Raw genomic sequence first — 21,065 nt, 5'->3', positions numbered from 1 at the left:
GATAGTGTGTATGCAGAATTTTTTTTTACTCCCCAAAGTCATTATCTAAGGACTAATTCATTATCTCAACTCTCTCATGCTCACCATATACTTTCAAATATTAGATTGTTAACTTTTGGAATTATCATAGGTTTTAAATATTTTCCCCAAATCTTTACTGTTTAGCAGAGACAAGTAGTAGCTACTAATAAATAGTGATTGATTAAAATGTATCACATCTATTGTTTTTTGTAGCTCTTCTTTGTGGGTTTTTGCTTGTAGCAAATTTTTAGATTTTTATGTTGTCTTTGGGTTTTGGCATTTTATATATAATTTAAAGTCTAGATATATCTTAAAATTTTGCTTTTTAAATCTGTGGCTTCTTTAGTTAAAAACATTCTTAGTTGGAGGGGAAGAAAGATGGCAAGGGTAAACGCTGGCAGCAAATCACAGTCTCTCTGGGATAGAGAATAGAGATCCCTGAAAAATAACTTTGCACAGAGAAAGATGACAGGCTTCAGGAATCAAGAAAAAAGCCAATAGAAAATCTAGAATTTACAGAGAAACTGGAGAAACTAAAGACGATGCAGAGAAAAGAATACTGGGGGAGTAACTTTGGCTCTGAGGGAGGGGAACCTTTCCCTATAAACTTAAGGAAATCCTGGAGAGGGTCAGTAGCCCCAGACAGAAAGAAATACAAATACAGTGTGGGGTTTTACTCTGTGCTCCTTCTGCACAGCATTCTGGAGTTGGAGATGAAATTCACTGCAGCACTTGCCATATTTGGGAGTGGCATAATCAAGAGCCATCTTGGGAAGGTGTTTATTGCTTAAGACTGAGCTATTGCCAGAATCGGAAGTCACAGAACAACCACATTTCAGGGTTTCTGGGGCCAGAGTACAACAGTGACTGGGTAGGAGATAGCCATAAGTGATAGTCATGGAGAAGGAATGCGTTACTCACAAACACCCTGAGAAGTTTAAGTAGTTGAAAGTTCCGGCTGTGGAGGACATGGTGATCCCATCCTCTGTGATTACAAACAGGCTAATTATGTGTGGTTTAGAGGGGGCTGGGTCTGAAAGTGCCAGCATTAAGTCCAGTTGACTCTTGGCTCTGTGGCTGCCTCCTTCCATCACAGAGCTCAGTGGTCCACTTGCTTTCCCCATCATGCCAACACGATCAGGGATACACTGGGCCTTAGACATCTGCCACATCCTAGGGTGTATGGATTTTGTAAATAAAAATCTGACGTACTAGCAAACATGACCTGACACAGAAAGGTTAAAAAAAGAAGTTACAGAATAAAAATAGACTGATGGGGCTTTCAGGTACAGTAATACCTCAGTTCACGAACGCATCTGTTTGTGAATAATTCAGTTTGCATGAAGTCCACCATGGTAACAGTGTGCCAGATGTGTGGTGTAGTACTGTTCTGAAGAGTTGTGGTCCAGGCATGGTGGTGCTTGCCTGTCATCCAAGCACTTGGGAGGCTGAGGCAGGAGGATCTCCATGAATTTGAGGGCAACCTAGACTACAGAGCAAGACTGTCTCAAAAAAAAAATCTGGACATATTCTGAGTCTCTCTGTATTCCTATCTATTTTAGGTCTCTTAAGTATTACTTGTTAAGGTAGGATTACCAGTAGAGAATTTTAGATTAGAAGTCTCTCTACCTGCATCGACTCCAACTGTGTATGGCTGGACTATACACAGTTCAAAAAGAATTGATGGAAACAATGATCTAAAGCTGGAGAGATGTAAAACAAAGGTATTTTCTTGTTTCTGTGACGGAATTTCAAGGAATGGAGAACAGCAGAAAGCTATGAAACAAACAGATGAATCTATTTAGACTCATAGGCATCTAGAAAAGGTTGGAAATTTCATGCTTCATGAAGAAAACTTTGCAATAAATATGTTAAAATGGGTAATTTATATATATATATTTATAATCATAAATAATTAAGTGCAGTGGCTGTAACCACAAATAAAAGAACTATTCAGATGCATATAACCTAAAAACTTTTTGAATAATTCTTTGCACTTACACCTAAAAATAGAGTAATTTTTAAGTTAGGAAAACAAATATATAGTATATAGGAATTATCTTAGAAATAAATGTTAGATATTTAAAAATTAAATTGATAATACATTACTTCAGCAAGCAAAATTACTGTGAAACTTTACTACTAGATGTAAGGTACTGTTTTTCATCCAGCAAACAGATTAATTTTTCAATGTGGACATTTACTAAAAATTCACTTGTAAGTCACTTGATTAGAATTTGGACCACATTTTCTCATGCAAACCAGTATTACACACACAGTTAAGTTTCTGTTCTTGTTGCTCTATGTCATTTAACAAACGTAACTATCAAATACTATGCATTTTGTGCCAGAAATTAAGTGCTTTACATTGAAAACTCCAACCATCTGCATCAGCATGAAAAAGCGACAGGGTCTAAGAACTGAAACCACCTGTGCCAACATGATTTATTTGTTTGTTACAGGAAAACTTTTCCTAGGAAAGATAAGACTGTAAACCAATAAATAACTTCACTGTTTGTTCCAGGAAATTCCTATATATTCATTTATCTCAGACAAGCCATCTTCTCACCTTCACAGAGAGCTCACTTATCAAGCAACAGCTTACTTATCAGGACGCTTGAAGTGTCCTGCTTGCTATGTACACTAATCTTAGGCAGCTGTGTCACAGATTTTTGCAAAGCCCAGTCTGTTCTCCACAACTGAGCCGAGACACCCAAATCCTATAAATATCATCTCACCTGCTTCCTTCAAAGACACCAAGACTGTTAATGCTGCTGTTCTGTTACTGCAAAGAACTCTAGTAAGTGCAGTATCACATTATGAACTGGTGTTGTGAAGTTCAATAATGTAATTCATTCAACCCTCATAACTGTCTCTGGAGGCTGGAGAGCCCAAGATTAGAATGTGGGGCTTCTTATGAGGTGCTCACATGGTGGGAAGCAGAAGGGCAAACATTCATCTATTCGTGTAAGCCCTTTCATTGTGACACTCATTCACGAGAGTGGAGCCATCATGACCTAAACACCTTTCAAAAGGCCCTCCTTCCCAACACTGCTCCACTGTGGATTAAGTTTCCAGCATATGAGTTGTGGATGGGACAGAAATATTCAAACCACAGCATTCACCCCAGCTCTCCAAGACCCATGTACTTTTCCCTTACAGAATGCACTTCTGTTATCCCAGTAGCTCTCAAAGTCTTAACTTGCTCCAGCAACACAATCACCTCCGGCTATGAGCATGTGAAATCAAATGAATTATGTGCTTCCAAAACACAGTCGTGAGATAGGCATAGACAGACACTCCCACCACAGAAGAGAGAAACAGGAAAAGAAGAAAAGAGTAAGATTCCGAGTAAGTGCAAACACCAAGAGAGGAAACAATTCTTAGGGCTTCAGCATAATCATCTCTGATTTTATGTCCTGTTGTCTGCACACAGTGGGCAGAGGTCAGGCCCCAAGGAGGCAGGAAGCCCACACTAAGGCTCTGACACACTGAAACTGCACGACAGCAGCATGCCTGGGTCGGTGCTCGTCGCTGGAGGCTCTGTAGTGCTAAGATCAGAGAGAGGGATCAGCTCCCATGGTTCCACCAGCGTTCCCCTTGCGGCTCACCGAGGCAGCCCTCACCCTGAAGTTCTGCTCACAGTTGCCATGGGAGCGCCCTCTGGTGAACCAGAACTTGCAGCAGGCCCCCCAAGGAATCTCAAGGAATCCCCAAGGAAGCAAGAGGTACCTTGCTTCACGGACTTAATTCTTTCCAGGATTCTGGTCACAGAAATCATTCCACTACGTGGTTGCAACCGAAATGCATGCATAGATGTACCTGAATCATGGAATGCATTAAGTTCGTGAATCGACGAAGCACCATAGTTTGATATTCTTGTGACTCTGAACACTTTTGATTACAATGATACCCCATTTTACAAGTGAGGCTCGGATACATTAAGGACTTGGCTTTAGTTCACCCAGAAAGTAACCGGTAAAGCCTGTGCTCATATCTTTGCACCATATTCTTTAAACTGCTAACTCGTTGTGAAAGGACAATTTTTATGAGATGGAAGTCTGCAGGTCCTGCAACAGGGATTCACGTGTGCAGAGCAGCAGTGTTGCTTAAACATTCTATCTCAGTGTGATCATACAGATGATCTTTTGTTAATCAATGCTGAGTCACACATGAACATATTAAAAGTAACATGAATAGACAGGACAGAAATCATTAATAAATATAATTCCTGATATGCTTTTAACATACAGAGTAGTTACTATGAAGTTCCTTAGGTAATGAAAAGTTGCAATTTTTTCCCTATGCTAAACAGTGTTTTCCACACATATTTTTTTCTTTATATAATGAGAAATGAATGCTACATAAATATTTGGGTATGCAGAAAGTTCTCACAATTTTACCTAGCTAAAAGGAACCAAAGCAGGCTGGCAAGGTTTTCTGTTCCTTCCTGGATAGCTACTCATATAAAAACAATATGAGGACATAAAAGAACAGTATGCTGAAACAGAAAGGCAAATTTAGCACACAATAATGAAACACGTGGTTAGGTTGAAACTGAGGATTCTTAGCCAACCAGTAAGAGTATGTCAAATCAACTTGTGTTTTTTTCATTCTTACTGTTTTCAATTGCTGCACCTGCCTGCCAAAACCATTAAGAGAAAAGCTGATGGTGAACTTCACACTGGATACACTAGGCTCACAAAAACTGCAAGCTGCTGATCCATCTTAGTATCACCAAACATGGGACAACAAACATGATGTGTCCTCCAATGTGATACAGTGGAAAACACCTAACATTATGAAGTGTTTTTGCTCAAGGACAATGACAAATAATAATAGCATACATTTAATTGTTACACACTGATATAGAAGACTTTTTGAGCCAATCACAGGTATGGAATGGAGAACTATAGATATTAAAGAAAAATTTGTTAACTGTTAGTAACACATACTGAAATGTTTATGATAAGTAATGCCTGATTTGCTTTGAAATTTGCAAGTAGGTTTGGGTGCTGTGTGTGTGTGCTAATTCACGTATGCAGATGAAACACAACATTTTCACATTGGGAAAATGTTGATAACTGTTAAGTCTGTGCGAAGCATACAGGGATTCTTTAAAATCTACTTTCTACTTACTAGATGTTTAAAATGTTACAGAACACAAAGATTAAAAATGGCCTATTTTCCCAACACTATGCTAGCTATACATAGTATGTCATCATTCACATATATAATGGCTGCAAACAATTATTATAACCAAAATCAGAACAATCATTCTCGTCTAGAGAGAGAGAGACAGAAAAGCTCCAGGATGCTGCTACTCTTTCTTCTGGAGTTTCTTAGGCTTTACAGCTGAGCATCAAAGAACCCTGACCTCGCCTGTCCATTCTCTGCATACATTAACCACCTCAAGCTTCCTGCTAATCACATGAATTGTTGCACACTGGGCAAAGTGCTGGCCTCCTTCCATTCAATCTTGCTTTACTCAGATTGCCTTTCTACAGAGCACAAGGTAATTTCATTAAGTGCCAACTCATCAGTTTTTTGTAGTAAGAGACGCAGCCCCAAGAAGCCTTAGTGACCAATCACTCATAAGTTGCACATTCCTTTAAAGGAACAGAATATTCCTTCACGTAACTTAGATTAAAATATAGTGTGAAATATGCTTTACATTAGGCACGTTTTTCTTTTTTTTTTTTTGGTTTTTTTCTCTGGTACTGGGAACTGAACTCACGACCTTGCGCTTGCCAGGCAGGCGCTTTTGCCGCTGAGCTATATCCCCAGCCCCCATTAGGCACGTTTTGTAACTGGCCTGGCTCATAGTAGTTCTTCCTTTAAATGTGGGGTTTACCTTCACGGTAGCATGAAAACTCTTCCCAAATGTGGAAGAAAATGCAAATGATGCTCAGCATTTAACTACATCTAAACTTGCAACTTTCATTTTTTTATATAGAAGTCAAAATGTGACATGTAGCAAGTTTAAAGGGTCTCAAATACTGGACAAGAATAAAGACTCATCACACTGTCTTATTGAGATACTAACTCAAGAATGTAAATCAACTCATTTGTATTTTCACAAGTTCCTATTTTATTTATTTATTTATTATTTATTTACCTATTTATTGAGACAGGGTCGTGCTATATAGTCCAGGCTTGTCTTGAACGCAGGGCAAACCCCTTGCTTCAGCCCCCCGAGTGCTGGGATTGCAGGTGTATGCCACCATGCCCAGCTACAAGTTCCTAATATAATAATGAATGCTTTGACAATAGAAAAATAAATTATGATCTCTGTTGTTTGGCTTTATTTTGTTTACTTAAAATACACAGCAATTATTAAAATTTTTACATAAAAGGACATAAATGTTTAGAAAAGCAGTTTTAGTAACAAGTCCCGTCAACAGATACAACTTTAATCTGCTTTAACTGAAATCACTGCTGCTTCTTCAGAGCGATAATAGCGTAACATCTGGGAGACTTCACAGGATCAAACAACTTCACAAGCGCAGACCATGCAATATCTTCCTGCAAATTGATAAGCGATTCAGAAGGGCAACCATTGGTTGAAGACAAAAAGGACAGATGAGTCAGATCACATGCCATCATAGAAAAACTACTTAAAAACACACTATATAAAGAATTCTATTCTTTTGTGAACAAAATTACAATTGTACCTTTAAGAATTTATGCTGAGAAAGCAAACAAGAACACAGAGATTTGAGTTACGGGGCGGTATTCTCTGCTGTGATTATGAAAAACTGAACACGGCCAATATCAAAGGGGTACTAATTAATCTTATAATGAAACATTATTCACTTTGTGCAGTACAAGTAATGAGATGGGAAAATTCCACACACCCTCAATTACATACAAAACAGCATTTATAAGTTCATTCCAGTCGTAAAGTATAAACTGCATACACATATACATGGAAAATTCAAATATATGATAGTATCATTAGGAAATAGATCAGATATTTTAATAGTACTGAAAGATGGGATTATAGTTATTCTAGTTTTTTATACTTTTCTGTATTTTACATTTCTAGCAAAAATAGGTATTTAAATCTGAAAAATTAGTAGTTCTATGCCTCCTATTATATCACAAAGATCTATAAATATTCGTGCATACTGTTTTGCCTAACTAGTGTGCTTAGGTCAACAGAAATCTTTTTGAGAAGGAATCTGAGTCTCCCCTAAAGTAACTACTGATTTTGTCACTAGCAATTTGGGAATCAAACCTTTCTGGCGACTTGGACACTTAGGAACCTATATTATTATTTATACACTTTAAAAACTTGCCTTTCTCCATAATATTACAAATTACAATTAAGTCATATTTATTTAAATCCATTTGTCCCAAGAAGTCTGTGGATAAGTAAAAAGCAAAGTTTCCTACATGATAAAATTGTTTAAAAAAGGGTTTACAGTGGAAACATCAGGCTGAGTCTCCAAATGGGTTTAATTTAAGGACTTCACAATGCTTTATTTTCACCACAGCCCAGTACAATGTGAAAAAATACATTTTCTCTAAAGGTAATTCAAAAGACTGTATTCTATTATTTAACATATATGAAACAAATAAGATTGTAAAACAGCAGAAATAATTCTCACTGATCAGAAAGACATTTCTATATTGCAAATTGTGTACATCCAGAACTCTAAAAGTGTATTAAAAGGTAAAATTTTACAAAATGAGATGTGTATACAATGCCTTTTATTCATTTTTATTTACAGTGCCTTTTATACCTGGCCTTTATTAATTTTGCCTCTAATATGTCACATATGGTGGCTTGTGTTCACTGCCTATGTGTAGTAATTACCATCAATTAGAAAAGGTACATTTTATTATATAGCAGTTTTCCTAAAGATCTCTGTTGCACACATATTTATATATTAGTGAGAGGGAATGAATATTTAGACTATAAACATATCCTGAGAAAAGTTATCTTGATAGTTTAATGTGAATTTATCCTAGATATGACTGCACTAACATTACTATAGTTGATAAAGATATTTATTATTCATTTAAAAATCATACAATTTACCTGCTCTTTCAGGTAGCAAAGTCGATCCAGAAGAATCAATGTCTCTACACAAGGAGCCAAAACAACTTTTAACTGAAAGAATAAGAAAAGATAGTGGTCCTTAAAGAATAACTTATTTCCTTAACACTTATACGATTAAGAAAATACTACAGAAGTTTACATACAACAAATCTACCCACTGTACAAATCTACCCACAGTACATCTTTGGAAAATGAATAGTGCAGAGATCAAAAGTTTTCCTTTAATAATAAGAAAAGAATGTCCTTTCAGTGACTTTGAGGTAGAATCCAATAAGCAATCATAAGTGATAGAAAGCTTTTAAAAGGGTAGTAAGAATGAAATCCATTAAAAGGAATGCTTGTGAAGTAACTGCACTGAGACCAATATGTGTTCAAAGGACTCAAACTTCTTTCTGTGCATTTATAATACATTTTAAGAGAAATCTACCATGTGTTCTCTTTATTACATTACTGACACCTAATTTAGTTCTGAAATAGGAAAAGTTCCAAAATGGTTTTTCTATAGAAAGAGAAAAACAGCATGGATTGGTTCACTCCCAATAAAATTTAACGGAATGGTATTCTAGCAACATATCCAATTTAATATGTTTAAGTCTAAGATTTACCATATTAAAAGCTTCCAGCTCATTCCTTCTAGGCTTATACTTCTCATAGTAGTCCAGTATAGTGTTTTCTGGCAGCTTCAAAATAAAAACAATAACAATAAACTTGTCAACAGTCAAAAATAGTTAAAATTTTTCCTTATCATATGTACCCTAAAGAAAAACAAATATGATACCAATTTAGAACCTCAGGTGTTTAAAATGCTCTCTTAGGATATTCAGCGAACAAATCCACATAGCTAAATTCTTGGAAAGTTTTCTGTAGGAACATAAACATAGTTGTATACTATACAATACTATACGATGAATAACATCACTAATATCTTTGAAATATTGTTTAATTTCAATGCTTACTAATGAAATATTTACCCTTACTTATTACTATTCTTGTGGAACAAACAAGCATTGAATAAAGCTTTTTTTGAATAAAACTAGAATATGAAACACTATCTAAATCATATCTTAGAGACATTCAAAGGCAACAGGAACAAAATAATGGCATATGTTTATATTTAAAATAATTTTCTCTAACATCCAATTAACAAATGCATCAATGAACATTATTTTGTTTCTTCTGTAAAAGAGATACCTGTATTGTGCGGAACCCTCATATGAAAGAGGCTCATTTCTAGTTCAGGTACAAGTTTCTGCACTAGCTGAACTTTATGATTACAGTTCTATTACTGTAACAGTATAAATAAATATTGCATAGCCAATGAAATAAAAATGCTAACGTGTAAGTTGTTTCTAGAAGGGTAAGTTGTTTCCGAATGCCTTTGTGAGGGGCTTAAGAAGCAAAGTCACTCGAAGAAACTGCTACCAAATTACTTGTCCAAGCAAATGACGGAGTGTATAAAATTGTTGTTGCAGTACCCTAAACATCTTTTGAATCTAAAAAGCAGGAAAGGGTGAGGTGGAAGATAAGGCTTTGTCTCATCCAATTTCATGTGCAGCCTCCCAGAAAAGATCTCCTATCCCTCACAGAGCTCGAGCACATGACCCATCTCTCATCCTTCAACCAATTTTATCGAGCTGTGAGTTAAATGAGCAACTGCTGGACCGGCTCTTTCAGCAGAATCCCAGGCTGCACTTCGAGGCAGCAAGAATTCTCATCTCACAAAACTGTGTGTCTGAATTTGGACTTTCCTCTCTACTCCCCCAAGATCTGCTGTCAAAGGACAAGTTGGGACTCTCGATCTTTACCACCCCGCTTCCCACAAACACTGTTTTTCAATGTAATTCCGTGGAGCTGCTCCTTTGCACCATCCTAGGAAAAACTGTTAAGGCCATCAGTTGCCTTTGTTCCAAATTAGGAACGCAGGATTGTACTCCGCAGGGATGCCCTCTGGAGAACCACTTTCCATCAGCTGTGTCTGAGACCGAACTCCTCCAGAGGGTTCCTCTTGGCCTTTTTGTGTTCCTCTTTCATAGTCCCTGCACTGGACTTTACATGACACGAAGTTTGACGTTTAAAATGTCATTGGGATTTATAGAAGCAGGAGTTTGTGTTCCTGTCTCACATTCTATTTGTTACACTTGAGTGATGAGGAGAGAAAAGGTGAGAGCACGCTCTTCATTCTTCCACTTGACAAGAGACTGTTCTTTACTTTAAATGGCCTGAGCTGGGCATGACAGATTACGCATCACAGGTATGCACAATGAAAAAGGTCAAGGTGGATGCCCGTATGGAAGACTTCGTGCAAAAAGCAAATCAAAACAAAACACAATGGATTATTCTTATAGCAAAAACTTTGCAAATGAAGTATATTCATGTTTTTGGGAGAGAAATTCAATGTTTATATGATTTGATTCCATGCTTTAACCAACTTTTTAAATCAAATACCAAAAAGTCCCTCTCATCAGATTATATGAAAAACTTGAAATGAAGACACCATTTCACTGAATTTAACACCAGTCTTTATGATTCTAGAAAAAGGAGCCAGTATGAGTTGTACAGCAGGGCCCTAACTTAGTGGCTATGGGTTCGGGTCATACAGATATCCAATCCTAAAGACAGCGGGAAATGGTAAGTGAGCAATTATACACAGGCGTTTAGTCTACACTCCCTTATACTTTGTTGACAGTTGTTTTGACTATAGTATAGCCTACGTGTTATAAAAAATGTGTTTATTACCCACATTTCATACACTTGACCAAATTCATCCTGTCTGCCACAATTGCAAGAGTCAGTTCTGAATATAAATTTTTCTCATCAACTCTTCATTAAAACTCATTTCTTGAATTTTATTTGCCTTTATGTCAAATTTCTCTCAGTCTGCTTTAGAGGACATTTATTTTGTCTGTTGGCAAACATGACTCTTTTCCTTATCTTTCTTATTAGACTTGTTTGTCTGATGGCTGATAGTTTTGGAACAGTGCCAAACAAGCATTCTTCTTGTGCACAATGTCTGTCAAGTTACACAGTGTGACAGAAGAAGCACAGGCTGCAGTTAGATGCCTGGACTAGAATCTTCTTCCCTAACTTCCTAGCTGTAGGCAATAACATACACTTATGTCTGATTCTCACCTAAAACACAAGAACAGTATCACTTATTTTATAAGGCATTCAATGAGATAGTGTACATGGCACAAAGCAAAGGTTCAATAAACATTGAGTTTTTCTTCACACTGTTTTTTAAAATATTAACTTGTTTTGGTTCAGTCTTAGATTTAAAGAAATTATCAAGATAGTATAGATAATTCTATGTACTCAATACCCATGTTTCCATTTGGAAATATGGTATTTTTGTCAGTTACTAAACCACTGTTGGTTTTAAAATGATGATGATGATGAAGATGATGATTTTGCAGTGCTGGGGATTGAACCCAGGACCTCATGGATGCTAGGCAAGTACTCTACCACTGAGCCAAATCCCCAGCCCAATTTATCATTATTAACTAAAGTCCACACTCTAATTGGGTTTCCTGAATTTTTTGCCTAGTACCTTTTTTTTCAGTTCTAGAATTCCCTTCCGGACGTCCTTTTGGTTTTGACAGTTTCATAGATTTGCCTTGTATGTGATGACTTTTGACAGTGTTGAGGAGTACCGATTAGCTGTTTAAAGAATGCTCCTCCACTAGCATTTGTGGAGGATTTAACTGGTGTTAAATTCAGTGAAATGGTGTCTTCATTTCAAGTGCTCCTCCACTAGATTTTTCTTTCCTTATCAACAGATTAGGGCTGTAGTTACAGAGAGGAAGAACACAGGAGCACAGTGCCATGGTCCTCACATCACAGCAAGGGTGCACAAGATCCCCGTGATTTATCACTGTTGATGTAGACCCTGACTACCCAGCTAAGGCAGTGTTTGTCAGGTCTCTTCACACAAGTGCTTCTGGTCTCTGCTTCCCAGACTCTCTTTTGGAAGAGAGTTGCTATGCACAGCTCACACTTAAGGGGAAGTTATATTCCATCTCCTTGAGAGTATAATATCCACAAGAATTACTTGGCATTCTTGTCCATGGAAGATTTGCCTCCTCTCCTTCATTTATTTATTTATTTACTCATTCACTCATTCGTTTTTAAAAACAGAGCTATATAAAATCCTCCAGACAGGCAGGGGTAGGTCACATTGCAACTTCATGGAGAGTGAGTAGGTTGGACAAGTGCAGAAGAGAGACAGTTGTTTAACCTTCATCCCCAGATGCACAGGATCAGTGTATGACTTAGTTCTCATTACTAGACAGGGGGTTGGGAGCTACTACCATAGCCTTGATTAGGATGGAACGCACTCAGCTACTAAGGTAGGTGGACATGGAAGTCAGGCTCATCCGCAGATCCTGCCAAGAGAGCAAGTAAACACAAAGCCAGTGACAAAAGGCTGATCTCGCCCTGATGTACTTAGGTTGCCTGAGGAAATTATCCATGCTGTTACTCAAAAAATTACTGTCATTATCTTCTGAAAAACACAGAGCAAAGGTAAGTCATATGTGTATTACTTTTAGAAGTAATGTAATTATGTAACTATTCCTCCTAAGCTTATGGTAGTAAGATAGAGGTTTTCTTAAAAAATGAAAAAAAGAAAGAAAAGAAAATGTATGAAGTTCTGACCTATTCCATTGGATACCTGTTTAATGACTAGTTAATGAAGATAAAATTAGAAACTGCTACTATTTCAGTAGAAAAATTTACATAAAATGTTACATTCAGCTCATATTCATTCTAAACTTGAGTACTGATACATCATATAATTATTAGATATTTCACTTGAATTGTCATTTATAAATTTTGTGTAAGTCAATACTTCAAATAATCTAATGACATTTAAATGAATTATTTCTATATTAACACCAGTATTAATCAGATAAGATGCTCTTATTTTCCTCCATTAAATAAAAATTAAATAAAAAGGTATAATGCATTTTTCCTTTATTTATTCTTACTCATTTAATGATAATTAGCTACTCCCTAAGAGTACTGGTTACCACAGAGACAACGGTATACCTAATGCTTCTCTATGGTTAATTGAGAGAATAAAGATATCTTTAACAGGCCACGTGGCTATTCTTATATAGATTAGATATATTATGTGAGTCATCTCTATTGCTTAATAGGAACCTTTTATCTTCTGTGCATTTGGCATAAAATGTCATTAGGCTTAACTAGGTTTTGCATAGTATTTCGGCATTTTTTAATTACAATTTGAAAGAAGTATAATTGTTATCTCATTTTTTCTAACAACTGCTCCAAATCTATACAATTATAAGTTATAGAAGATTTTATTAATCATATGCTTATTTTGAAGAAGAATTTGAGGTGGCTTGTAACATGAGGCATAAAGTATGTCCACAGTAAGGCCATTAAAGACAAAAATATTCTGAAGTGTGAAGGGAGAAGAGCAGGACACCAAAGTAACTTAGGGGGAAGCTGCTAGAATCAGCCAGAATTGAGCATAAATTTAATTTTGACTTTCCTAGTAGCTAAGACAAAAAATAAATAAATTGAATATTCTTTGGAGGATATCATTCTATCATGAAAAAGGGAACAGAAATCTATGCATAGCAGAACCCAGGTAACATAAACTTCTTAATAATGTCATAGTGAAATGTCCAGAAACATCCCATACTATGTAAGTGAAGACTCCAAATATTTGCACACTCTAAACCCTGTTTTAATATACCCTTGCCCAATCAGTGTTTGGGGAAAGGGTCACAGGAGGTAAGTTAGCATAGATCTTCCTAAAGGCATACATTCCTACTTTCCTTACCTCCCTCTATTGAGTTTTAGTGGCTTATGATACGACAGTTGTTAGTTCACATGGTGTCCCTTTGAAAACCAGAAAAAGACAAAAAAATCCCCAAAACAAAAAACAACTTTCTTTTGGCTGGATGCAGTCTGGGCCAATTCACTTGTCTTAAGAGGAACACAGGCGGGGATTTTACTTTTCATTTGTGCCTTCAGGTCGGTGTCCTGTGAGAAGCAAACACGTAACTCTATGTGGGGCCCTAGCTGGCGACATGGTGTGGACCAGGAACAGCACCATACAGGTATCTAAAAGAGGTCGAATGAGTCAGCTAGATGCTCTTTATTAACTGGGTGGAACATGGCTGAAACTCATATGCAATTAAGGTTTAGTGATGCACAGAGCTCACTCATCAATAAACAACCTAGGAATTAGCCAAAATCGTGAGGGAAAAACTATCTAGAACGAAGAGTGAAACAAGTTGTTTAGCAGCTGCATCACTTCACTGTTGAAGGATTAAAAAACACGCATTGCTCAGAAAATAACAATAACTCAGTGACAAGGTTCTTTTCAATTCTGCTTCCAGTTAACAAATTACACTCGTATGAGACCACGCTATGTGTGTCTTTTGTGTTCTTGTGAAGCTCACAGATTCTAATCATTTTATAACTCTATGCATTCCTGGAAAACCTCCCAGTTGTCTCAGTTGAGTGACAAAGTAGCAAATTCTTCCCTTTTAAAAATCTTGATTAAGTAAACTATTTAATAATTCTGACAATGCATCTCTACTGGGATGAAGTATTATAGGTAGAAGGGTGTAAAAGGGGAATAAAATTCTTTAATGGTGCAACTTGATATATATGTGATATGATACAGGAATGAAGTTTAGACACCTATAAATGGTATGGATAACAATGCCCTTTCAAATTAGGTAGACCATACAATGTGTCAGCCAAACTGAGAAACTTAAGAATAAAGAAGTGTTATTCATCATTAGGAAAGTACAACAGATAGAAAGCAGGTCTCTCTGGGATAAGCTAGGACATATGCTCACTGTACCTAAAGGAAAAACGCTTAAATATTGAGGTTTCCAACTTGGCTTTTGACAGGAAGCAGAATCACAGGCATTCCCTGCTTCCTACCTAGAAGATTAGTTCTTGAAGGAAGGGAACTTTGTATCCCTATCACCTAACTTCCTGAGAAGAATCTCAATTTGTAGTTCTTGATGAACATATACAAGTGGAGAGTTGGACAAAGACAAATGAATTCCTCATTTGAAGGAATGAAGAAAAGAGATCTGGCTAGTAATGATCTGTCCTTTGCAAACTTGAGTGCCATAAATCACCTGAAGTGTGGTAAACTGTAGATTTTAACTCAGTAGGTCTGTGCTGGGCCCAAATTCCATATACAGTATCCCCTGGAAGTCGCTGAGGCTGTGGGGCCTTGTCCTGCGCTCCAAGTAGTGAATCCAAACAGCTTACCTTCATGCATAGAGGGACTGATGTTTTTATTAGGGGCGAAGGGGGAAAAAGATGAGATTGAAAGAAATACAATAAATCTGGGCTTGACTAATAGGGCTACTCTCCAACCATCCAGATGAGTTTTCCCATCTCTCTTAACTCCTATCACACAGAGATATGAGGCTGGTGCAGGGTTTATAGAGTTTTTCACTTACTGAGCAGGACCAGAAAATAATGGGACATTCATGAGATACTATAGATTATTCAAGTGTCAGTCTTATGGGATTTAAAGTCATACTGTAAAGTGATAAAGAGATAAAAGTCAGAGGCCAGCTGGCGATTGGGGTTTAATCAGTAAGAACCAAGACTCTGCAATCTTCCTTCTGGGTAACTGTGAAAGGCTATGAAATAATTTCCTTGTAAAGACATCAGCACTCCCTCCCATGTTCGTTACATTATTCACAATAACGAAGACATCAAACTAACAGTCCGTCAGCTAATATATTTGTACACAATCAGTCTTAAAAAACAAGGAAATTGTGTCATTTTCTACCAGGTAGTTGATGTTTGCCACAATTTATTGTTTTTGGTGATGCAGAGTTAGACTTAAATACTGTGGAATCTAAACATGCTTATTAAATAGATCTAGATGATGGCTGAAAAAAGTATCACTCTTGGTGGTTAAAGTTACCCAAAATGAGAGAGCAAGGAGGAGATCAGTTTGAATAGAAAGTTTCCCAAACATAAGAATAACATAATATAAGAACTGCTTATATCCCCTCCCCGTCCCCATGCTTTCTGGTATACCTGTAAAATAGTGCTTTTAAAAAACATGGGGTTTATAATGGAAACATTAGATGACTGAAAATGGAATCACTAAGATGACAAATGCTTGGGGCAATCTTGTCAATGTTTGGAGAAAGTGTCTTTAAATTTAACTGTTGCTTGTGATACTACCGTTGACATCCAGTGAGCAGAGGTCAGCAATGCTGCTCTATGTCCCACAGCCCTTGAGACAGCCCTTCATCACAGGAATTATGCAAATGCCAATGGTGCTGAGTCAGAGAAAGTAGGCTCTAAGAGAAATTTCCAATGTGCTCACAAATGACTGCAGAACTCATGCATTAATATATTGATGTTCTGTGTAGGAATCACTCATATATCCAGCACATGCACCTCTGTTCTCTGGAATGATGATCTGTCTGGAGCTTTTGATTTTTTTCACGTTAATTATGATTTCTTGTGGCTGAGAACTTATCCACAGGATTGTAGGAGATTTTCTAGATAAGTCACTTGCATGCACCGTTTGAATATGAAGAGATATTTTAAAAGATTATAAACATATTGATATATTCACCACACACCCAATTATATATAAATACTTGTTAAAATGATTATAAATTTAAAGATCTTTTTATAGTGTTTTAAAATTTAAGTGGTATAGACACTTTCTAGTGTTTAGCATTTCAGGTGAAAATCTCTTTTTGAAATATAATTATCCATAAACTTCTTTATATTGTGCTTGTGGACAAAATTTTCATTTTAGCACTGATATTTCATTATGTAGGAATAAAATATTGATACTGTATTGGAAATATAAGCTCAGTTTCAATAACTTTTCCCACTTCTAATTACTTTGTCCTGAAAGATATTTCAATAGCTCTTGCTTAAAATGAAGAACCCGTTCCCTAACATATACTAATCTACCCACTTTCCTCCAGCTTGTCTTCTTTCACACCTTAGCATGCTCCTTGGTTCCTTCCTCCTCCAATGCCTTCTAGCTTTGGTGCCCTGCCCCCTTATCCACCCCATCTTACTCAACATGTTTTGTCAAATGCACTTCAGCAGTGATTTTTTTTATGAAAAGAAATCAGTGGGGCACTATTATTGCCCTTATTACCTAATAAAAGTTTTCTTTTAAGACTCCTTTTACATGGTGATATTTACCTATATTACTCCTCTTGCTTTTAATTTTACAAGTGGTACTTAAGGCTCTGCCCTACATTTACTGCTTATATTTAACTTCCAGCTCTATCACTTGGCAGCTCTCTGAACTGGGAAAAATTGTCTTTTTCTCAGATTCTAGATCATTTAATTTTGCATAATGGAAGTATCTACTGTGAGTGTTTTTTCTAAACAGACTCTTTTTAAAAAATAGTTTTGGATTCACAGCAAAACTGAGCTGAAAGCACAAAGCATTCACATGTACCCTGCCCCAAAATATGCATAACCTTCCCAATTATCAGTATCTTCTATCAGAGTGGCATTTCTTAAAACTGATGAACCTACACTGATACCTCATCACTGAAGTTTACACTGGAATTCACGCTTGGTAGTATGTACCTCATGGGTGTGGAAAAATGTATCCACCATTATAGCATCACACTGAGTAATTCCACTGCCCTAAAACCCACTCCTCCTCCACCTTTTGGTTATCACTGATCTTTTTCCAGAGTCAAATCCGACAGTACGTAGCCTTTTCATACTGGCTGTTGTCACTTAGTAATATACGTATCAGTTCCCTCCATGCTTTCTCAAGGTTTTATAGATCACCTCTTGTAATGCTGAAAAATATTTCCTTGCACAGTTGTAGCACAGTTTATTTATTCTTCACCTACTGAAGGGCATCTCAATTCAAGTTTTAGCAATATGAATAAATTTTCTATAAACATTTAGGTGTACGTAATTGTGTGTATGTAATTTTCAATTCCTTTGGGTAAATACCAAAGAAAGCTAATTGTTGGAATATATAAAAGGAGTATGTTTTCTAAGAAACCACCAAAATCCTTGCAGAATGGCTGTAATGATTTTGCATTCCCACTAGCACGAATGAGATTTCCTGTTGTTCCACATTTTTGCCAGAATTTATTATTGTCAGTGTTCTGGGTATTGGAGTGCAGTGACACCTCATTGTTATTTTAATTGCATTTCCCTAATGACATGACATATGACCATGAGCATGTTTTCATATGGTTATTTGCACCAGCTCTGGGAAGGTATTTATTAAGGTTTTTTGAACAGCTTTTAAATGGTTTGCTTTCTTATTATTGATTTTAAAGTTCTCTGTGTGCATTAAATTCAATCCTTTATCAGATATCTTTTACAAGTATTTTATCTGTGACTTGTCTCCTTGTTCTCTTGATAGTGTTTTGCAAAGAGCAGAAAAATTCAATTTTAATGAAATACAGCTTACCAACTATTCCTTCATGGGTTGTATTTTCAGTGTTACATATGAAGAGTTATTTCTACATCTAAAGTCATACAGATTTTCTCTTTGGTTATTGTCTAGAAATTTATAATTCTCTGTGTTACAGCCAAGTCTACAATTCATTCTGAGTAAGTTTGTGAGAGATGTAAGGTTCATGTCTAAGTTCATTTTTGGTGTGATGTCCTATTGTTTGAACAGCAGTCCTTGAAAACCGCATCTTTGCTCTACTACTGGCTGCTTCTTTGTGAAATATCACTTGACTATATTTGTGTGGATCTATTTCTAGGCTCTCAGTTCTGTTCCTTGATCTATTACCTACTACCTCACCAGTATCAAACTGTCTTGAACATTCTACCTTCATAGTAACTCTTGAGCTCACACAGAATAGGTCCTTCAACTTTCTTCTCCTTGAATACAGCGTTAGATAAACTGGGTCTTTTGCCTTTCCATATAAACTATAGAATCAGTTTGCATTGAAAAACTTCTGGAGATTTTGATTGAGATTGCATTGATTCTGTATATCAAGTTGGGAAGAAATGACATTTTGGGAATAGAAACCTTCCTATCCACAAACACAGAATATCTCCCTACTTTTTTGCTTTTTGCCTGATTTCATTCCACACTGTTTTATAGTTTTCTTTATATAGATTTTGTACATATTTTGTTACTTTCAAATCTAAATGTTTCATTTTGAGGTGTGGTGCTAATACAAATTCTGCGGTGTTTTAAATTTCAAATTCCACTAGTTCAACTGCTGCTATATAGCAAGGGGTTGACTTTTGTGTATTTTCCTTATATCCCGGTACATTTTTTTCAGGCTGGCCTTGAACTCATGACAATCCTCTTGCCTCTGCCTCCCAACTGCTCGGGTTTACAGGCATGTGCCACTATACTCAACTGTTAATTGGTACATTTTAGCTCAATCAATCTAATGTGGGGAATCTCTCTGCAGGTGTACAGTAACAAACCACAGGACAGGAAAAATGAATTGCAGTTAAAGTAGAGGTCTGATTTCAGCATAATTTAGACTTTTTTACACAGAGATAAGCAGAATGGAGCTGATTAGAAGACAGATTATTGTGCACTATTCCAACTGATTACCCCATAGTAGTTCATTCTTTTGTGAAAATAACTGATGATCATACTGACCTTGGTCTCATCTAATCCAAGCTTCTTTAGAGACTTTCTGACATAATCCAGAAAGGAAGAGCATTTGGAATAAATTTTACCAACATGCTGATTGCTGCAAAACAAAGGTGAATTTTTTCTTTTTAGTGTTCCAAGTTAAATTACAGATAAACTTAAATTCAAACATGAACTGTTGAAAAATATCATGTGAGTATAAGGCAAGAAATCCAGATTGATCAAAAAGTAGTAATACTTTGTGTCCATTTTAAAGTGATATAAAGCACTCAAGATCTACATCTGAGAATTCTTACACCACACAGCCGTGGAAGATAATATTAGAAAGACATGCTACGAAGAAGTTTTAAACATAGTATTGTAGTATGGCTTTCAACAGTTTCCATTGTGCTACAAAATACCTTTTAGGTTTACTGGCTTATCATTACAATGCACATTTCACCACAACACCTGCTAATAGCGGCAACAGTTCAACTCCTTTGGTGCCACCAGATCCAGCACCATATGCTGAGCTGTGTCTGACTTGATGGTACTTATGCCTGACAGATTTTCATTACAGTTTAAAGAAAGTATCTTGAAATGCTCTTGAATTTAAATAGTACTATGTTAGACTATCACATTTCCTAAGTTTGGCTGCAGTTTAAGCATCATGTTTAAAGGTTAGAAAAAATCACCACCCACAAGTTATCAAAACAATGAATTAAAAACCTCATTTACTCTTGGAAGAATTAATATTAATCCTTAAGGTTAATGAGACATCACATTCTATCAATTTTTCCTTTGAAATATATTTCAAACATATTCCATCAGCCTCATTTTAAGATGACTAGCCTCATTTCTACTTCTTATTACACTATGTCCTGATAAACACAACTATTTCCTAATTCAGACCTTCACATGTAAAACCTTAATGCAGTATATAAGCCATGTTTGATCTCGTTCTCCTTCAGTTTCTCCAACACGCTTGTATGACACTGCCTCCTCGGCAGTACTGGCCTTCTCTCCGCATCTTGAGCACACCACACTTTTAGCTATAAACACTATTCCTGGAGCATTCTACTTTCCATCTTTTTGCCTTAGGGACCCCAAATTCCTTCTCTCAGACCCTGTCTTCAAGGTTGCTCCTTAGAGAAACCTCTTACACTCCAGATGAAGCTGGGATTCTGATACATTTCCTTTACATACTTTTTATTTGTTTTTCTGATTTTTCTTTCCCTTTATATTTTGTGCCACTTGTTTCCTCAAAGGAGGTGAATAAACCCAAATGAACAGAAAATATTAGAATGTGTATATCTATTTTATCCTTTTTAATTTCAATTTTTGAGTTTACTATAAAATCTACACACTAGTACAGACATTATATCACCTATTCATTTTATG

General features: G+C 36.4%; 1 protein-coding gene across 10 annotated transcripts in view; it reads right to left on the bottom strand.

Moving 5' to 3' along the window:
• Nucleotides 1-6,303: 6,303 nt before the first annotated feature.
• The window catches only part of Mettl25 (methyltransferase like 25), an 82,435-nt gene continuing 67,673 nt past the window's right edge, over nucleotides 6,304-21,065 (bottom strand). For all 10 annotated transcript variants that reach the window (XM_013518026.1, XM_013518032.1, XM_013518027.1 and 7 more), the window contains 4 exons: nucleotides 19,692-19,785; nucleotides 8,695-8,769; nucleotides 8,069-8,140; nucleotides 6,304-6,546 (listed from right to left, as the gene is read on the bottom strand). In XM_013518026.1, coding sequence (XP_013373480.1) covers nucleotides 6,454-6,546; nucleotides 8,069-8,140; nucleotides 8,695-8,769; nucleotides 19,692-19,785 — 334 coding nt within the window. In that variant the 3' untranslated portion in view covers nucleotides 6,304-6,453. The remainder of the gene's footprint in view (nucleotides 6,547-8,068; nucleotides 8,141-8,694; nucleotides 8,770-19,691; nucleotides 19,786-21,065) is intronic.

The sequence above is a fragment of the Chinchilla lanigera genome, unplaced genomic scaffold (genome assembly GCF_000276665.1).
Source record: "Chinchilla lanigera isolate Chin_1 unplaced genomic scaffold, ChiLan1.0 scaffold00004, whole genome shotgun sequence".
NCBI classification, from domain to species: domain Eukaryota; kingdom Metazoa; phylum Chordata; class Mammalia; order Rodentia; family Chinchillidae; genus Chinchilla; species Chinchilla lanigera.
The sequence above is the reverse complement of the archived record's forward strand: the minus strand, read 5'-3'. Positions and strand labels throughout refer to the sequence as shown.